This window comes from Acomys russatus, chromosome 12 (assembly GCF_903995435.1).
Source record: "Acomys russatus chromosome 12, mAcoRus1.1, whole genome shotgun sequence".
NCBI classification, from domain to species: domain Eukaryota; kingdom Metazoa; phylum Chordata; class Mammalia; order Rodentia; family Muridae; genus Acomys; species Acomys russatus.
In genome coordinates this window covers 8,144,737-8,164,467 of record NC_067148.1, presented here as the reverse complement: position 1 = coordinate 8,164,467, position 19,731 = coordinate 8,144,737, and the positions used below count along the sequence as shown (strand labels likewise).

Below are 19,731 nucleotides of genomic sequence, written 5' to 3'. Positions count from 1 at the left end.
ACTTTAAATTAGAAGGTTCAATGATTGTGTATACTTCCTTTGTAAATTTGCCATACACTATAACTTACATATATTTTGATAACTGATAAGCAACTTTCTGTAGTTAGTTCTTTTCTTCTATTACGGCTTCTAGGGACCAAACTCAGGTGTCAGGCTTCTGTAGCAGGGATCTCCCTACTTAGGCTTCTCATTGGCCCATCAAAAATGCTTTGTTTTGAGTAATTACAGTGTCCATAGTTGTCTTTAGGAAGAAAACATTCTAATAAGTGGAACACAGTCGTGACCTGGCTTGGAAGCTCCCTTACTTGCTGTAGCTGTTGTCCCTTTGGTATAGGTGTGCTCATAGTGTCCCACAGCCACCTTGTGGCAAGTGTGAGAGAGGGTATGGCAATCTGGGAAGTATGTTGACTGTTCAGAGTTCAATCTGCCACACAAGGCCCTGCATGCTGACCCAAAGCTCGTAATAATTGTTACTGTCATAAAGGTAGATGGCATAACGCAGTCCTAGACAGAGGCTGCTGACTGGTGTGCAAATTCAAACTCTCTCTGTCTCTCTGTTTGTCTCTGTCTCTCTCTGTCTCTCTCTCTCTCTCTCTCTCTCACACACACACACACACACACACACACACACACACACACACAATTCAAAACTTACCACTTGCAAGATGTACCATGTGAATAGCAATGTTTTTTAGTAATTTCATTCTTTGGTATGCAGTGGTCTAGATTCAAAGTTACTTGCTCAAGCTACATTTTTAAAATTGTGTATATGTCTGTGCACACAAGAAAGCAATGTTTTAATACAAAATTTATTAAAGTGAACCCTGATGCACACTAATATTCTAAACATAAACTTTATATGTATTCCTTAAAAATACATTTAATTTTATATTTGCTTACCACAACATGGTATTTAGTTATTCTATAATATTTAAAATTCTGTGAGTATAAATGATCCTTATAATTTGCAACATTATTGATCTTTAATAGTCATCATCCAAAACTTTTCAGTGTTCTTTGCATTGCTTTGCTTGCAGAAGGACTGGTCAGGTTTCTACAGACTCAAAAGACTTTGAGTATGTCAAAATATTTCCTTTGCTTAACACAGTCTTGGAATTGGGCAGCTGACTAGCTCCAGGTTGTGAGTTAATTGGCTCCCTAGAGAGAGCCCTGATGAAAAGCCAGGCTCCCAACAGCAGGGCCGTTGTCATCAGCCTGGATGAGAGGCCTGATTTTCTTGTATCCTGGCTGTCTGATGTTCTTTTGTCCTGTAACATGTTGCTTTCCACAAAGAACATTGCAAAACTGATCCTGGACATTTAGAAAAAACAGTTTATCTATTGTTAATGGTATGTTTATTACATATACCTTAATGGGAAACCAAGTTTAATTACTTTATCCATATGACTTAAATATTGTAATTAATGTATTAACACATTAATTTATGATATTAATGTATAATGCCAGACATTATTAGTAGGTATGAGATTATTGTAGAAAAGCAATAAGAAGTGGTGTTTGACTAAACAAGAACAAGATCACCCTCTTCGATGCTCCGTTTCAGGCTCTCTTCCGGACAGTGGCGATGATGGTCCCCGACTATGCCATGATTGCTGAGATCGTTTTGTACTCCTGTGGCTTTGTCACTGCTCGGCCGCTGTCCGTAAAAATCGTGGCTACTTACCGCTTGTGTTCAGAGCAACTGTCCTCCCAGCACCACTACGACTACGGAATGCGAGCCGTGAAGTCCGTGCTCACCGCTGCCGGCAATCTGAAGGTCGATCTGTAGATCATTACCTTTCTATTCTGAAATCTTGGCACTCAGTGTCTTCATAAGAGTTCCAGTATCTAGTTGGTTTCATCAACTGGCTAGAAAAAAAAAATGCTTTGCTGGCAATGGGAATAAAGTTGTATAGGGTTTTGTAAAACCATGCACAGGTAATTCTTAGTGTTTGAGTTTAAACGTATGAGGCTAGGTCAAGCCAAAGAAAACATGCTTTCAATAACCATCCTGATGATTTTCTATCTATATGGCATGTAGCACTCTGTGGAGAATAATGTATAAAGTAATACATATACACAAACATCCTGAGCATTGTCACTTTTGTGATTGCCGTAGTCGTCACCTGTGGGCTAGTGGTGATGGCGATCAACTGTTTGCATTTTAAAATCCCAACTAAATACAGGGGAACCAAGGATAACTCAGGACAAGGCTGACCTCTCTCAAAGTAGAACCAAGAAATAGAACTATCTATTAGTTCTTTATGAAGGCAAGATAAGTTATTGTTAAGAGCAACCCCCTCTAAAATGTGACACTGGAGTTTACAAAATGCTCACATTCACAGTCTGAGGAGGTTGGGATTTAAAACCCATCCCATGTGACTAGCAATGATTAGCATTGCATCCTCTATCATAAATGCTATCAAGAACTCTGATATATAGTGGCAACATTCTATTCATAATAGCTAGCATTTAACTTCAAGCCATTTTTTTTTTTTTTTTTTTTTTTTTTTTTTTTTTTGCAATAAACACAAGTGCCTAGAAGCAACAATTTGTACCACCATGGCATGTCAGGATTACGTTGTGGCCAGATAATGGGAGAGATAATGCATTGTCCTCGTGCAGGGCAGCGCTGGAATCCTGACTGGAATTGAGCTATTAAAGCTAGGCTGCAAATGAATCCTGAAAATGAATCCTATCACTCTTTGTTTCCAGCTAATTTAGAATTGTTGAATGCTTGGGCTTGAATATTTTCAAGTTCGTTTCTATTCTACCAAGAGACAACTTAAGCATTTGCTTCAAAATAATAAGTTCTCAAATAATAAAAATGGATCCTGACACTTCAAAATTCATTTTTTTGTCACATTAATCAAAAATGAAGTTCAGATGAGCAGGGCAACTTTGACCTCTGGGATCCCTGGAGAGTCAGAAGCTTGCAGACAGTCAGGCACCTGATGCCGCAGCTTAATAAAGAACAAGGATCTCTCTCTCTCTCTCTCTCTCTCTCTCTCTCCCTCCCTCCCTCCCTCCCCCTCCCTCCCTCCCTCCCTCCTTTCTTTCTCTCTTGTTCCTTTTTTTTTTTTTTTGGCAGAAATGTTCTTGAAAAACAGAAAATTTTAGAAACAACAACAATAATAAGTAATAATAATAATGGTAGGGGAACTTTGAATGAGATAGTGAGTAAGTTAAGTTGGGAGACACAATTCTAAGGTTAGATTTTGGCGGCACTGATTATATGAATGTTAATATAGACAGAAGGAGCAAGCCCCAAGCTCCATCAGAGTTTACAGTGAATATTGGGCATGTAACAGATCCTTACAGTTTAAGTTTTCTTGTCTGGACTGGATTGGCAACCGTCGCCACCTTCTCTATGGAGCTTGCTAACTACATGGCATGTGAACAGGCCCAGTAGGTAGCCAGCAGACAGCGTGGTGCTCTGCCTGTCTGCTCCACTCACAATAGTCCTCACTCGGACTTGTATAAAAGTAACCTATTAGAGTCTGGAATGAGCAAGTACTAACCAATAAACAGGCAACAGCAGCTCTCAATGTTTTGAATTCCTGGTCACTACTCCTGTGTCCACACAGCCTGGTCACTACTGTGTCCACACAGCCTGGTCACTACTCCTGTGTCCACACACCCGTGGAGGTGTAATCAGTTCATGGTAGAGGAGACTCTTTGGGTGTAAACACCAGTTTCTGCAATGAGAAACAGTAGAAACATGAGCAGTATTTGGTTTATATTGTTCCTAAGTGCTGTGCATTTGATTAAGTATAAATATGAAAAGGGTGTTCATGACAGAAATCCTTACTGCTGTTTTTTCTTTTAGCTGAAATATCCAAATGAAAATGAAGAGATATTGCTACTTAGATCTATTATTGATGTGAATCTGCCGAAGTTTTTATCCCACGACTTGCCACTCTTTGAGGTAAGAGCACTGGCTATTACCACGCGGCAGCACTCTCACAGCAGTGCAGAGAGCATCCGTGTCTGTAGGGCTTTCTACAGACCTGGACTGTGAAGAGCGCTTGTGTGTTCAGAGGAACATGGACCAATCCGGCTCTTATGTGAAGTATGCTTAGCTTGGGTTGCTGCTTCAGATAATTTCAGTAACTTGAATTTGTATGTGTCTTTTTAAAAACTGTACAATAATAATTAATATACGAAAGTTATAAAATATTTGCCACAAATTCTATGGGAATGTAGACTCTATGTTGAAAATTAGATAGGCTAGCACACTGTTGAATCTTTAACACTCGATAAAATAAGAATTAAATTTCTTTAAAAGAATGCAGTGACTTTTGTTAAATTGTTTATTTGGGATAATTTTACCTAAGAACCAAGTTTGAAAATCTTGCCATATTTTAAGAGTAGATTATGAGTAGCCAGGAGGAAGAGGAATTAGAATAACAATGGCCTTCTACAATCAGTCTTGTCTCTTTGTTTGCTATCAGAAATCCTGGGAGCACTGGCTCCTTCTAAATGGTAGTTGTGAGGTTTTGAGCCACCATGGTGGCTACCTTCCAGCACGTAAGGACTCCAGGGCCCGTGGCTGTCACGGGAGGAAGATGAGGAATGCTTCTACAAGTGTGGTCATACCGTAACCATCTCTCATCATTTTGAAAGGAGCTCTCCTTAGCATTTAGACTTGGCAGTGCACGTATATTAATGGAGTAAACAGAGCAAGACTTCAAATGGTCCCCTGAAGAATTCTGTCTGTCCCATTGGTGCAGGAACACGAGCTGCATTTCCTTTCAGAAGTTGAGAGTGTATGTGCGTGGGCGTGTTCGCAGGCAGTAGTGATTCTGGGAAGCAAACGTTTAGTGGTGCCTCTCTCGAGTGGGGCATGCTTGACACTTCCAGTCAGGACAATTTCATGTCTAAGGCAGCCTCTTGTACTGCAGGACACCTCCCACCCCAGTCAGACGGCGACAGACCTCTCTCACAGCGGCAAGCAGAGGGAAGGTCTTTACCTAACTTTGACAGGGGAGTCTTTACCTGATGTGTGTAGGGGGTAGGGGTGTGTGTTATTTATTGGTCTTGGTTGATAAGAACTGGATGGCAAATGTTTCTAGTTGTCGGCTACTTTCAAGGCTTTGCTTTTTTGTTTAGAAACCATTATATTTCACTAAACTGCTAAAATAGCTCTATTCCCAGTTATATTGAATGCAAATTTACTTTACACACTGGCTAATATAAAACCATTTGCTTGTATCTTTTGGATATAAACATATGCAAAATAAAACTCCCACCTGTTTTCAGGGAATTACTTCGGATTTGTTCCCTGGGGTGAAATTACCGAAGCCAGATTACAATGACCTGCTGGCAGCCATCAAAGACAACTGCACCGCCATGAATCTGCAAATGACCAAATTCTTCTCCGAGAAGATCCTTCAGATCTACGAGATGATGATCGTGCGCCACGGCTTCATGATTGTCGGAGAGCCGTTTGGTGGGAAGACCAGTGCATACCGTGTTCTGGCTGGATCCTTAAATGACATCTGTGAAAAGGTCCGTGTGCTGGTGACACAGTCACTCACTGACAACCAGCTTTGTGCAAAAGACAATACGGGGCTACTTTGAAATATACTTTCCACGGGGCAGTATAAAATCACTAAAAAGAGAACACAAGTTAGAGGTGATAAAACTGGAAGGGCAGAATGAAGGAGGCAGAGAGTCCAACACATGCGAGTGTGCCACACATGCGGCTTTCAATCTTTAACTTCTTTTCGAGTTAAAGGTAGTGCATTTTTATTGTTTTTGTTAAAAAAAAAAAAAAAAGAAAGAAAGAAAATACAAAAGAAATGGAAGATTTTATTTTAATGCTTTTAGGAGCGTATTTTTTATTTTTATGGGATTTTATAATATAAGCTTATGTTATGAGATGCCCGTGGAATTTGTTTTAAGGCACATGTGTGCATATATGACTACTATTCAAATTTCTCCACGTTGTATTTATTTATTATTTATATGTGTATGTGCATGTGTGTGCATTCCCTTAGAGGTGAAAAGAGGGTGGCCGATTCCCTGGAGCTGGATTTACAGGTAGCTGTGAACCACTAGACACAGGCACTGGGCACCAATCCCCAGCCTTCTGCAAGAATAGCAAGTGTTCTTAACTGCTGAGCCATGTCTACAGCCCCCAAGCATTTAAAATCCTTAGGCAAGTCCCACTGTAACCTACTTTGATATGCTAAACAAAGGAGAGCCCAGACTTGTGCAGCTGATGCTTCCCTCCCTTTGCATCCTCTTGTATTTTGGGTGGCTTTTCCCTCCTCTTTCAGTGCCTGGAGTCCATATGTGCTTCTGGTCATTGTATCTTCAATGAATACCAAAATATTTACATGTCTTACTTACCTTGGATACTGTTTCTGCATTCTCCCTGTGAACCTGTTTACCTATAGCTTCAAATGTATCCTTAGTATCATTGTGAATTGCCTTTTAAAAATAACAGTCTAACATTCAGGTTGATGGTCTTTATATTAAAATTTTTTATTTACAATTTTTACACAATATATTTTGATGGTGTTTTTCCCTCCCTCCCAAATCCTTTTCCTTCTCCTATCCACCTAGCTTCAGGCTCTCTTTCTCTTCCTCTTTCTCTCAAAAAAAAAAAAAAAAAAAAAAAAAAAAAAAGGAAAGAAAGAAGGAAAAACCAAAACAAACAAAGAACAAATAAGACACACACACAATGCCAAAAAAAAAAAAAAAAAAAAAAAAAAAAAAAAAAAATGAAACAAAAAGCCCACAAAACAAACCAACAAAACCAAACAACAACATGGAGTTTGTTTTTTGGCTGGAGCACTGTGCCTGGGCTTGGAGCTTGCTCTAGGGTATGGTTCATATACCTAGTGACACGCCATTGTTAGGAGTGATATTTTCTCTTTGTCAATAGCTTCCTTGTCAGGAGTGTAAGCCCGTGTCCTCTTCTGGTCTTTCTATTTTATTGGGGAATTTAAGGTGATTTACATTTAGTGTCATTAATTAACAGACCACTTTCCCCGCCTCTTCTCTTATTTTCAAAGCATTTCCTCTCTTCCTTCTTTTTCTTTCCATCTTGGTTTTAACTCTCCGCTCATCAGCTTGTCTTCTTATCTTCCCTTTCCTGGCTTTGGCTTGCTTATGCTACTGGTTCACTGTTATGCCATCTAATTGGTTCTGTCCCACACAAACATAAAGTCGCTAAAAGGAGGAGGCACCACACCGCTGGAAGAGGACAGGAGTAAAGGTGTAAGTGTGTTTTCTGGTGTCCTGAGAAGACCAAACGATCTGTTCATTCTCTGGTAATGGTAATAGTGGCACTGCTGTTCCCTCAGCTACCACACTCTACCCATAGTTCCCTCCTCATTGGCCTTTGGAGTAAAGCCTGTTCTTAGGGGCAGCAACTTCATCCTGATTAAAAAACGAGTACAGCTTGCCCACACTGCTTCACTGAGGAATGTTCACAGCAAAGCTCTTCCAGGCACAGGGGAGAGAGCAAAAAGCAGGAGCGTTGTTTTGTTGTTTAGGAGGATTCGTTACACACCTGCTCTTTGGTTTACTGGTTTGTGTCTGCCCAAAGCTCAGGCAAAATTGGAAAGAATTGGAGTTGCTATGCCATTACGTATAATGACATATAAATATAAATATAAATATAAATGGCTTCAGCAGAGGAGATTTTTAAGGAAGTTATAATATTCTGCACAATGCTATCATGGCGGCCACATAACATGACGTAGTTAGCAAACTCCACAAAGCTAAGCACCGAGTCAGCCCTAATATGAGTTGTGTACTTTGCTCATCAGTAGTGCATCTCCATACAACCATCTGTAGAGCCCATTGCCACCCAGTGTGCGAGGTCACCGGAAGGGCGGGCATTCTGGAGGCTTGGCACTTTCTACTCAATTTCCCACAAATTTGAGTTTGCTCTAAAAATTAATTCTGTTAATTTAAAAACAAGGCTTATGTGCCCCAAGGGTACCAACATGTCTTATAATAATGCCATAGAGCCAGGGTTCTGGCCAAAATGGGCAATTTACTAATATGAAATTTTTGACTCTGTGGGAAGTCTCTATCATTACATCTCTTTATTTTCTCTCGGAAAACATTCTGTAGCAAGGGTCAGCAAGTTACAGCCCACAGGCCAAACCCAGCCCAAGCTTGTGTTTATAATGCTGATGAACTCAGCGTGATGTGAACAGGTTTGGTTTTGTTTTGTTTTACAATTTAAAAAAAACTGAAAACAGAACAAAAACTCCCAAAACCTGCATCATTTACTAGGTGGGTCTTTACCCAAAACAGTTGCTAATTCTTTTTCTGTAATTTCATATTTATAAGAATGAGCTGGGCAGTGGTGACGCATGCCTTTAATCCCAGTACTTGGGAGGCAGAGGCAAGCAGATCGGTGTGAGTCTGAGGCCAGCCTAATCCACAAAGTGAGTCTATGACAGCCAAGGCTATACAGAGAAACCCTGTCTCAAAAAAAAAAAAAAAAAAAAATGAACACAATTTACTTTTGTATAATTTATTGCTTTAAAATAATGTTATAAATAACAGTTCAAAACTTGACTTTTCAGTTGTTCACTGGCAATATAGATAAAATAGAAATGATTTCTTCCACACATCAAATGTATGCTTTGGAGCCTTGTTAAATTCATTCCTTATTTCTGGCAGCTTCTCTATAGGTTCCTTAAGATACTTGTCTATTCATAGCCATGTTTTCTATAAGAAAAGACAGTAAGTATCTTTCAAGATGAGTAATATTGGCTTTTCTTTTTCATTCAGGGACTAATGGAAGAAAACAAGGTTCAAATAACTGTCTTAAATCCAAAGTCTGTCACCATGGGCCAGCTGTATGGGCAGTTTGACCTAGTATCACACGAGTGGTCTGACGGAGTCCTGGCTGTTAGTTTTCGCGCATTCGCGGCTTCCGCGGTGAGAATCCACACTCTCAAAAATGCAGATTTTTAAAAGGTTGTGATGTGTCCTGTGACCAGCGTCCAACTCTTCCCCCAGTTATTTCAAGCAGACATTTGTACTTACGTCTTAAGATGCTTACTGTAAGCACGTCTCTGGCTGCTTTGACGGTGTTTCTGTGAGGAATGACAGTCGCACGCACCAGAGCAGCAGACAGCATGCTCCTGGACACCTCAGACCTGGAGGTGCTCACCACACCTCGCGGGAGGCAGGAAAGCGGATGAGCCGAGGGATGTGGCCTCTCCTGTGGCATCCTTTGTCTCTGCACACTGAGCTGCTTCCCCTGTGGTGCCCACTTGTTCTTAGAAATAGCTCAGTGCTTAGAGAACAAGGATGTCTAACGTTCCAGCACTTTCTATGTATTGTGGCTGGAAGAGAAGAGGCTGCAGTGGGGACATCAGAAGTCTTAAATGACATTCCAGGGCTGGCATCTCTTCCCTGCCTTGTTCTGTGGGGTAGTTTTCTGTCACACTCAAAAGCAAAGTCCAAAGAGCATGAGCTGAGGCCCAGAATAACAACACTAAGCTTCTCAACAGTATAAGCAGACACATCATTTACATAGAAACTGTCATGAGGCACCTCTGTGTTATGCGGAATTACATAGCTTACATTATATTTTGCAGAAAGCTATGTCTCATCAACACCAAATCTCAGGGAGACGCAGCAGTTTACTCAAAAACAATAGAGCTGGGCAAACAGGAAGTCCTTCACACTGTGAAGCTCAAGGTCACAGCAGTGTCCCTAAAGTGACACTTGATGGGGGCTGGCCGCTCAAAGTGGAAGGGAGAGTTGACCTCCAGTGATCGCGCAGAGCATAGGGTGACCCCTTCCTCGCTGCCCTCCTGAGTCCTGGGCACACTAGCATGAGTCTCAGTGTGAGCATGCATGGCTCGACGCCGGGCCAGCTCTCTGTCCTATGGAGTTGACCACAGCTCTGAGCGTGGGGTAAGAAGGCTTTAAATCCATCTCCCCTGCAACTCACGTTAGGCAAAGGTGAGCCAAACATTATTTGCATACACAAGCAGGTGGAATTATAAGACTCAGAACGCTGACTATTTTCTGGACAATATATGAGCATTTTCATATTTCTTAAATATTTGTCAGGCTGTAACCCTGATCTTACATTGACAGTACATCATTGATGCATATTATTACTGACGTACTGAACTTTGTATGAATGTTATGCTGATTTTAATATCCTACACCAGTGGTTCTCAACTTGTGGGTTACAACACCTTTGAGGGCAAATAATTCTTTTATAGGGGTCACCTAAGGCCATTGCAGTTACAGTTACACTGTAACTCATAAAAGCAGCAAAATTATGAAGTAGCAACAAAAATAATTGTATAGTTGGGGAGGATCACTTCAGCATGAGAGACTGCATTAAAGGGTCCCAGCATTAAGATTAACCACCCTTATGTCACAGTTCATCCTAGGAGAGTGTGTGTGAGTATGCGTGTTTGTGTGTGCGTGCGTGTGTGTGTGTGTGTGTATGTGAGTGTGCGTGTGAACTCATTTCATAGAGGGATGAAAATTTTTAGCATAGCACATAGAAGTCATTAATGTTTTTTTAAAAAAAACTGATAAGAATGAGCTATAAAACACTAGGAGTAGGCATATTTGAATGAACATTCTGACTTCCCTGTCAATAGTATTTTCAGTTCTGACATTTTTTAAAGCATTTTGCATATGAGCCTTGGAAACATAGAAAAGATTGAATCAAGGTAAGAAGTTACAGTTTTGTCTTGTCCGTGGCATATGTAGGCTTCTTCATCTATGCTTGTGTATGTGTGTGTGTATGCGTGCACGTGTGTATGTGTGTACTTGTGTGCATCATGCATGCACACATGTGTTTGTGCTTTTTGATGTTTTCATGGCAAATTAACTCTAAATTATATATATATATATATATTTAATTTTGAAATAATATCACTGACCTGTTTCCTTCGCTCCGTTACTCTGTGTGTAAAGTAGACTCCGGACAGGAAGTGGTTAATTTTCGATGGGCCAGTTGACGCAGTGTGGATAGAGAACATGAACACTGTGCTGGATGACAACAAGAAGCTGTGCCTGATGAGCGGGGAGATCATTCAAATGTCACCGCAGATGAACCTGATTTTTGAGCCGATGGATCTGGAAGTCGCTTCTCCTGCCACTGTAAGTTCCCAGCGCTGGCATCTGTCAGTGAAGTGAACCCACTTCCGTAAACGTTTCTGTTCACCTGGTAGCTTTTACTCTAAGTGGAATGCATTTATACACTGTGGGAGCAGTCTGTGATCCTGAAAGAACAGGCATGTCCGATTGCATGCCTTGGCAAATTCAGTAAGGCAGTTATTTTTCTCTCTTACCTGGGATCGTTTTTGCAAAATCACACACACACAGCTGAGGTCATGAAACTGTACAAAATTAAATCTTTTTCCCCTAAGAGGGTTGTAAGAAACAGATGTTCCAAGTCATCTTAACGCCCACTAGGAAACCAGGTCTTGTGGTCTCCCTGCTTCATCTCATCTGATTCTGCCCCAGTGATTAACTGAAGAAGGTTTTCTATCATTATGGCAATCTGATGATCACTAAGAGGCTTCTTAGAGCTGCTTGCTGTAGCCACTGTGTCGGGGGGCTGCATGTGGCCAAACTGAATCCATGGTAAGGTTAGCAAAGGACTCGGTGTTCTTTCTTCTTGAGATACACAAAACAGAAGAGACTCCACAACTAGGTTGCCTGGGATCAGATGTGCATCTTGTGACACCCCCCTCCCATCTGTGAGAAGATATCTACCTGTTTACAATTACCCATCTACTGTGCAAAATGACCCTATGTAGGTAAGGGCACTTCCTAAGCGTTACTTGGATGCTAAGCAGCGTGTGTCCTTGCAGGTTTCCCGCTGTGGCATGATCTATATGGAGCCGCACATGCTAGGCTGGAAACCACTGATGGTGTCTTGGCTAAACACTTTACCACAGTCAGTCAGTGTCATCCAGAGGGAGTTTATAGAAGGCTTGTTTGACAGAATGGTCCCGGTTTCCATGGAATTCATTAGAAGGCATACAAAGGTAAGACAAACAGGAATTTTAAGATTTAAACAAAATTAGAAAATTAGACTTAAATGTATTAATTTCAATGTGTTTTCTAAAGCTAATGGATAAAGTACCTTATAGCAGGTTTGACTGGATTTTGTTTTCCATTTTATTCTTTTTTCTTTCTTTCTTTCTTTCTTTTCTCTGATACAAATCTTGTCTGTGTAACTCTGGAAAGCCAGGCCAGCCAGTAAGTAACCTGCAGTCTGGCTGCATCTGCCTCCCAAGTGTTAGGATTACAGGGATATGCCGACATTCCCTGCTAAAACCTTAGCTCAGACTAAAATAAAAAGGCTTGAATTCATACAAGTTTTCTCCTAAATCAGGCAAAGTGTAGCATCTTGGAAATGGAGACTGTGTTGTTGGTGTAATTCTCTCTCTCTCTCCCTCTCTCTCTCCCTCTCTCTCTCTCTCTCTTTCAATTAATGTTTCAAAACTATTTTCTATTAAAAAACAAACAAACCTGAAAGGTCTTCCCATCCCTGTTAATTATATCTAAGATGTTATCCCTGATTTATGGTGGGCAGTGTATATTATATCTTCATGTGCAAGTATGGGTTAATGTATGTGTATATTTGTTTTCCCAATTTTTCTAAAACAATCAAATCCTTGGTAGAAAGATAAGAAAGGAAATGGGGTATCTTGCAAATACATGTGAACAAAGATGACAGGGTGTGTGGGGTAATGGCTGAGGAATGCGGGAGACACTGACAAGAATGTGGGTGTCTCCGAAGCGTGGCTGGCACCTCAGTATGTTGCAAAGAGGAAGGAGCCATGGTCCAAACTGTCTAAGCACACATGCTCTGAGAGTCAGAATAAAGCAAGGTACAGAAACTGTGGGTTCTTTTTCCCTAGTGCTGTCAGAGTAAGTCCTACAAAGAAATAAACTTTCTGTGCTGCTGGTGTGGACCTTGGCTGTACACAAAACCAAACCTCTAATGTAAACTTTCTCACATACTTTGAGTTCTGTCCTCTCATATAGACGTTACGGATAGCTATTACAGTAATGGATGTCTGCCGAGGAGGACCATTTGTGTGGGAGCACCCCATCAGTGGCCAGAATCTCACTCCTGGTGTCAGCACCTTTTATGGGGATGGGGTGGCTGAGTGGAAAGCCTGCCACTCCTGGCCTTCAGAGAGGATTTTGCCGTGTGAATTTTCACATACGACCACAAAGGAGGGCAAGTAAAAAGGCTGGAACAGAGCTGCTACAGGGAAGATGGTGGGCACATGTTGAGAGCATGGTTCTAGGAGCTATGGGTATTTCCTGGTTTACTTTATAAACTATACTAATGAGAAGCCATATATGTGAAGTGCCCAGTGTGATGTTCTGCAGACACGGAGTGAACCCAGAAATCTATCTTGGAGTTCAGTTTTCTGTAACTATAGCTATGGATTGTAAACAGATCTTTAAGTGGGTTTTATTTATTAAGTATTACATATAGGTAAATTAAGTGTCTTTTTTTTTTTCATTTTTTCCAACGTTTGGTTTCTAAGACTTATAAAGGATAGCATCTATGCCCTTGATTAAGATAAACACATGCCTTTTAACTTGAGAATTTGCTTTAGAGATTTTTATAAAATGTACACACCACTAGCTGCTGAGATGGCTCAGTGGGTAAGAGCAGCTACCGCATAAACCTGGCAACCCAAGTTCTATTCCCAGAACTCACAAAAAGCCAAACGTGGTAGGTACCTCTGAGATGTCAGCATTTGCATGGCAAGATGGCAAGAGGAGTCAGGACAATCTCCGAGAAACTGCAAGCCAGCTATTCTGTGCACAGAGAGGCAAAGAGAAGAGCCCTACCTCAACCAGGTGGGAAAGGAGAACCAGCCCATGAAACACCTCCATATGGGTACCAAAGTTCATGTGTGTCACACAATACATCATAAATAGAGTACATGTTACTGAAACATGGCAGTTACTTTAGACAAGGAATAAATGTGGACCTCAGTTTCCCTTCATTAATGAGGATCACAAGAGCACCTTTACAGGAATTCTGGGCCTGATAGGCTTGGACAGGCTCCATAAACACACGTGGTTGGTATCCTAACACCTGTCTTCATTTGTTTTATAGACATTTCCTTCTGATTTTTTAGGAGCTCTCTCCTACTTCAGATACGAACTTGGCTCGATCCTTAATGAATCTCATAGACTGTTTTATGGATGACTTTGCTGATGAAAACAAGCAAAAAGAAAGAAATGATCGAGAAACTTTCTCTCTGCTTGAGGTAAGATGGTTCACTGCTTTCTGTGTCTTGCAGTACAAAAACAGACACCTCACAATTTCACCAAAGCCTTCTAATCAATGAGGCCCACTCTATTCCTGAGATTGGACTTAAGGAAGCTGTGGAGGCCTAAGAGGGAGGAAGAGGTCAAGCCCCAAACAGCGCTGTCAGGAAAACTACATTTGTAGATATGCCCGGGCCATGAGGTTTTGAGCGATGGATGACAGAGCGGATCAGCAAGGATCTGCCACTGAAACCAAGTCCTGACCAGCCTCAGAAGCAGTCTTTGTCACAGACCCTTTCCCCACCCATGATTCATTATTTTTCCACTTTGACTTTTGTCTTTTATGTATAAGAACAGGTTTACATTTTAGGAGAATGGGTGTGTGAAAGTGCATACGTACATTTGAGGTTAAGGAAAATTAAAAAATAGACAACCCATAAATAAGTGAATAAATAAATAAGTAAATAAATAGTTTGTTTATTTACTTAATTGTTTATTATTTAGATATTCATTTTTCAGTATTGGAGGCTGACTTCAGGAGGTAACACATGCTAGGCTAGTGATCTACCATTGATTTGTATCTTAAGACTGATAAACAGTTTTGAAAAATATTTGAAAAATCTGATAAACAGACCTGATCTCAGGCTGGAGAGATGGTACAGTGGTGGGGAGAGCTCGCTGCTCTTGTGTGGGAGTTCAGTTCCTAGCACTCAATTCAGGAAGTTTAAAAAAGCTACTTTCAGGGGCCTCTGTCAGCACCTGTGCTCATGTACGCATACTCAACATAGGCACACACAGCTACATGTAATTGAAAAGTAATTGAAACTCTTAAAATGTAGTAATGAGATATCAATAGATCTTGGGTGTTTTAGATAAAAATATTAACATACTGATCATGGCAGTACTTTTAAGTTGGCCAATATGTAATTCTTACAACTCATATATTATGAAAATAAGTTACCTTTTAATTTAGGAAAAAGCATTTTCCGGAGAGAGAGATAGCTTTCACATAAACGAAGTGTTAAATGAACAGGATTAGAGGCAAAGATTTCTCAGCATGGTTGTGATTGTTCATTTTATCATCTAAAAGGAGACTTGATTATAAAGCAGGCAGACTTTTGTCATATAATTGGTGAGTCTGGTCTCCCCTGCCATTTGCTTTGGTAGAAACAGGATGCTTTCAGAATGGCAAATTTGGTTCGTTTAATTAATGCTGATTCATTAATTAAAGCATTTCAAATAAAACAGCAGATATCGGTTTTACTTCAATCCAGGGTATCTGCATTAAATTGAAATGAAAATATGTTTTTTGTTTGTTTGTTTGCTTGTTTTGCCTACCAAAATTACCTCAGTGTTCCTCTAAAGAACAAACACCAATATGAGTTTAAAACACGTGATTTACTAAAAGCATGGTTGTTAAGGTTTTCCTTGGCTTTAATTTATGCTCTGCATTGTATCATTTTAAAAGATTGCATGAGACATAATTTGGGGGAAACTAATTCTTATAGAACCCTTGGATGAGCTGCTATTACACATTTCCTCTCAGAGGTATCAATCTGGCTGATCTGATTTGAGCCATCAGGATAGAGATAAAGCGTCTCTTTAATTGCACTCTATCTTCTCATCTCTCCGATGCAGGGCATCTTCCTGTTTTCATTGATTTGGTCTATCGGTGCATCTTGTACAGATGATGATCGTCTGAAATTCAGTAAGATCCTCCGAGAGCTAATGGAAGGACCAATTTCAGACCTAACTCGAAATAAGTATAAATTACAGAGTGGTATGGAGCAAGTGTCCTCCAAGACATTAACGGTGCCTTTTCCTGAGAAGGGAACAATTTATGATTATCAGTTTGTCCCAGAGGTAAGTTCTGAAGCAAGATGTGTAACGGCCGGCCTGGCAGACTCTCCACTGAGACAGAGCATGCGTTGGCTCTAGGGTAATTTGTCCCCAACTGTTCACATGAACAGACAGTGTGAAATAGAGGAAGGTGTGTCAGCTTTACAGTCAGACACCCTGAGGTTTGGTCCTAGCGGAGTTACTTTCTTCCTGTACAGTCTTGGATGAGCCCATTTTCCTGAGTGTCATTTCCTCGGTGACAAAAAGTCCTTAATAAATACCCAATGGGCCAACCATACCTACTAAATGAAATTCCACATTACAATGCCTAGGCCAGCACCAAGCACCTGCTATTCAAGGCCTAGTGTTGGAGGTTGGGGTATACGTTAATACACTGCAGGTAGAGTCTTGTAGAAATGCATGTAAAGCATGGGCAGTTTCTGACAGACTGGACTTTGAGACGTGAGTTATGTTTGTTGGCTTTGTTGTAACTTCCACTAACATTGCATATAGTACACAGGAATCCCTAAAACAGGAGGAATAAGAAATAATTTAAACATATATAACATGGTATAATTGGGACCCTGCACTGTACTCAATGGGTAGTTTCTATCCTTTTTTTATTTTTTCTATTTAATTAAGAGAAAACTTTCTATATCACTAGTGTTTCTTCAGTAGAGCTATTTTTCAGCATCCTAAATCTACCAGGAAATTTATTAGACACAAGTTATGGTATGCACATTTAATCACTTCCTTAAGATAAATTTTAAGAGTTTCAATTTTTATAGCTCTTGAGCTGTACTGCCAACCTCATCCAACAAAGAATTCTTGTTTTTCATCCTGCCCAACACATATTTGATAATTGTATTTCAAATTATTCATAAGCCTGGGATTTCCAGAGAGAAGAAGTGTAGAGAGAGTGAGGCATTTCTTATGGAAGGAGCTGGTTTCTGTAAGACCACAGCCTCTAGATGACAATACACTTCCGGCTTAGTGATTCTTAATCCTGTCTGAGGTCAATAACTTATCAAGACCATGAAAAGGAACTATTTTCTCACCAGTTCTAGAAAAGTCTGCAGTGTAATTTTTAGATTGATGTGAATTCAGTGTCCTTACTAAATTTAGTGTAAATGAGTAGCTGGTTGCCAGAAAACAAAGCAAAACAAAACAAAACAAAGCGAAACAAGAATAAAATACTGGGCTGGAGAGATGGTTCAGTGGTTAAGAGCGCCGCCTGTTCTTCCAAAGGTCCTGAGTTCAATTCCCAGCAACTACATGGTGATTCACAACCATCTATCATGTGATCTAATGCCCTCTTCAGGTGTGCAGGTGTACATGCAAACAAAACACTGTATATACATAATAAAAAAATAAATATATCTTTGAAAAAAAAAGTATAAAATACTGCTGTACCCAGGGAGCTCTCATCGTTCTCAAGAGAGCATCACACCATGGTCTAGGTTCAGGTAGGGCAATGCAGAGGTCAGGGGCATGGGACGTCCACCGTCTAGTGTAGTGAGGACTAGCTGAGGCCAGTGAGGACTGGTTGTGGGTATTTGGCAATGCCAAGGAAAAATAAGCCTGCATCTGATGTGCTTTAAATCACTAGGATAGATAAGGCAGCACTATTTTTCTAGGGAGAAAAAAATTTGAAATTTTATTATAAAAAAATCAAATTATGTAATTTACAAACTAATTGAGTGCAAATAGGTAGCATAATATTATTTCATGATAATCACAAATTGGGAAATCTTACTATATTACAATTCAGTGTGAATGTAGTTAATACTATTTAGTTGCATGTGTTATTGATTTAAAATTATATTAATAAAGTTTCATAAAATAAATGTTGCCTGAAATAAGCATTAAATTCAAGTGGTGTACAGTTAACTTCTAGGGAAATCATAGTCTGTTTTTGCTAACATATTAAATAAAATTCTTTGCTCTTTGCCATTGAGTCATCAGATTGTGTCATTGTGATTAGAGAATCCAATATTGATCACTGGGTTGTCACAGCTGTCGTTTCAGAATATCTGAGATGTCCAAGCATTGCCATTGCAGTTTCCTCCATGTGACAGCTTAGTTTCTCTTCAATTTTTATATAATATTTAACTTTCTGCCCCAGAGGATAATTGTTCTAAGGAATAAAACAAGTGTCTTGATCTCTCCTACAACTGCACAGAAGCACAGAGCCTTCGAAAGTATTTCATAACCTAACCATTTGGCTGTTCCCTGCACACAGGGCTTAGGAAGATGGGAACAGTGGATAAAGAAGTTAGCTGATGCTCCCCCAATTCCCAAAGATGTGCAGTTTAATGAGATCATTGTGCCAACTCTAGACACGATCCGCTACTCTGCACTGATGACCTTACTGACCACTCATCAGAAGCCATCAATATTCGTAGGACCAACGGGAACTGGAAAGAGTGTTTACATCATTGTGAGTACTGTGGACACGTAAATGTATTGACTAAAGCATGGGTGGTATTCTAAGGATGATGGTGTGTAAGGCTGGTTTAATTTAAAAAACATACCCAACTCTTTTGGTGTTAAATTACAGGGAATTTGGAAGTATTTGGGGGGAGTAATTATCTTTTATTTTAGGAAACTCATTAAAAATATGCCTTTTTTTTTTTTTTGAAACTGGGTTTCTCTGTGTAACCACTCTGACTGTTCTGGAACTTGATCTGTAGACCAGGCTGGCCTCAAACTCACAGAGAACCACTTGCCTCTGCTTCCCAAGTGCTGGCATTAAAGGTGTGCACCACCACCTGGCAAATGTGCCTTTTTTTTTTTTTCTTTTTTAAGAAAAATCTTAGCTGTTTTGTCTCTGATGGGCTTCCTTCATCAGATGATAATGTTTTGTTAATAAATCACTGTCCTATTCAGTTTGATATTTTAATAACATTTACTTAGCATGAGCATTATCTCATGAGCACCGCGTTAGTCACTAGATTGATGTTTGTTTCCTTTTCTGAATTACTTCACATGTGACGGTTCCTGTGTAGTAAGAGGGTGGACTTTCTGTCTTTCTCTAAGGCTGGAGGTGGCCTCGCTAACCGCCAGTCCTTTCTGCTTCATGCTAAGTAATGTGAACTATCAACGTGGTCGTGAAAGTTAGAGAACACACACCACGCAAGGCCCCGGGCAGGTAGACACGCCCTGTTGGCATGGTAACTGTTGCTCCACATTCATTGCTTCTCTTGAATAGGTCTGATACGTCAGGCTAAACTCAAGTTTGTAAACAGTAATCCTTCTTCGAGTTTATTCTGAAATGACAACACATCTTCCAGCTGTGGCTCACTCTTCTATTATTTCCTGCTATGCAGAATTTTCTCTTAAACCAACTCAATAAGGATATCTACAAGCCTCTGATAGTTAACTTCTCGGCGCAAACCACAGCCGCCCAGACTCAGAACATCATCATGTCGAAACTGGACAAAAGAAGAAAAGGAGTGTTTGGCCCTCCTCTAGGCAAGAGAATGGTAATGGCTTCGGGACAGCCACCCTCCCCAACCCCTGCCATCTTATTCTATCTCTAGTATAATACTGGGCACCTTTAGGTCCACGGCTTCAGTCAGAACAAGGAAACCTCATATACTAAAGATTGGCATCTTTGGTTTATTTCTT

The 19,731-nt window shown here is 40.3% G+C and overlaps 1 protein-coding gene across 1 annotated transcript in view; it reads left to right on the top strand.

The window, feature by feature from the left end:
• The window catches only part of Dnah7 (dynein axonemal heavy chain 7), a 248,100-nt gene that overhangs the window by 104,516 nt on the left and 123,853 nt on the right, over nucleotides 1–19,731 (top strand). Inside the window, exons 30-39 of the mRNA XM_051154521.1 lie at nucleotides 1,565–1,777; nucleotides 3,830–3,928; nucleotides 5,263–5,511; nucleotides 8,764–8,913; nucleotides 10,930–11,112; nucleotides 11,829–12,005; nucleotides 14,130–14,261; nucleotides 15,901–16,125; nucleotides 18,344–18,541; nucleotides 19,431–19,586. Of these exons, the coding sequence (XP_051010478.1) occupies nucleotides 1,565–1,777; nucleotides 3,830–3,928; nucleotides 5,263–5,511; nucleotides 8,764–8,913; nucleotides 10,930–11,112; nucleotides 11,829–12,005; nucleotides 14,130–14,261; nucleotides 15,901–16,125; nucleotides 18,344–18,541; nucleotides 19,431–19,586 (1,782 nt within the window). The remainder of the gene's footprint in view (nucleotides 1–1,564; nucleotides 1,778–3,829; nucleotides 3,929–5,262; nucleotides 5,512–8,763; nucleotides 8,914–10,929; nucleotides 11,113–11,828; nucleotides 12,006–14,129; nucleotides 14,262–15,900; nucleotides 16,126–18,343; nucleotides 18,542–19,430; nucleotides 19,587–19,731) is intronic.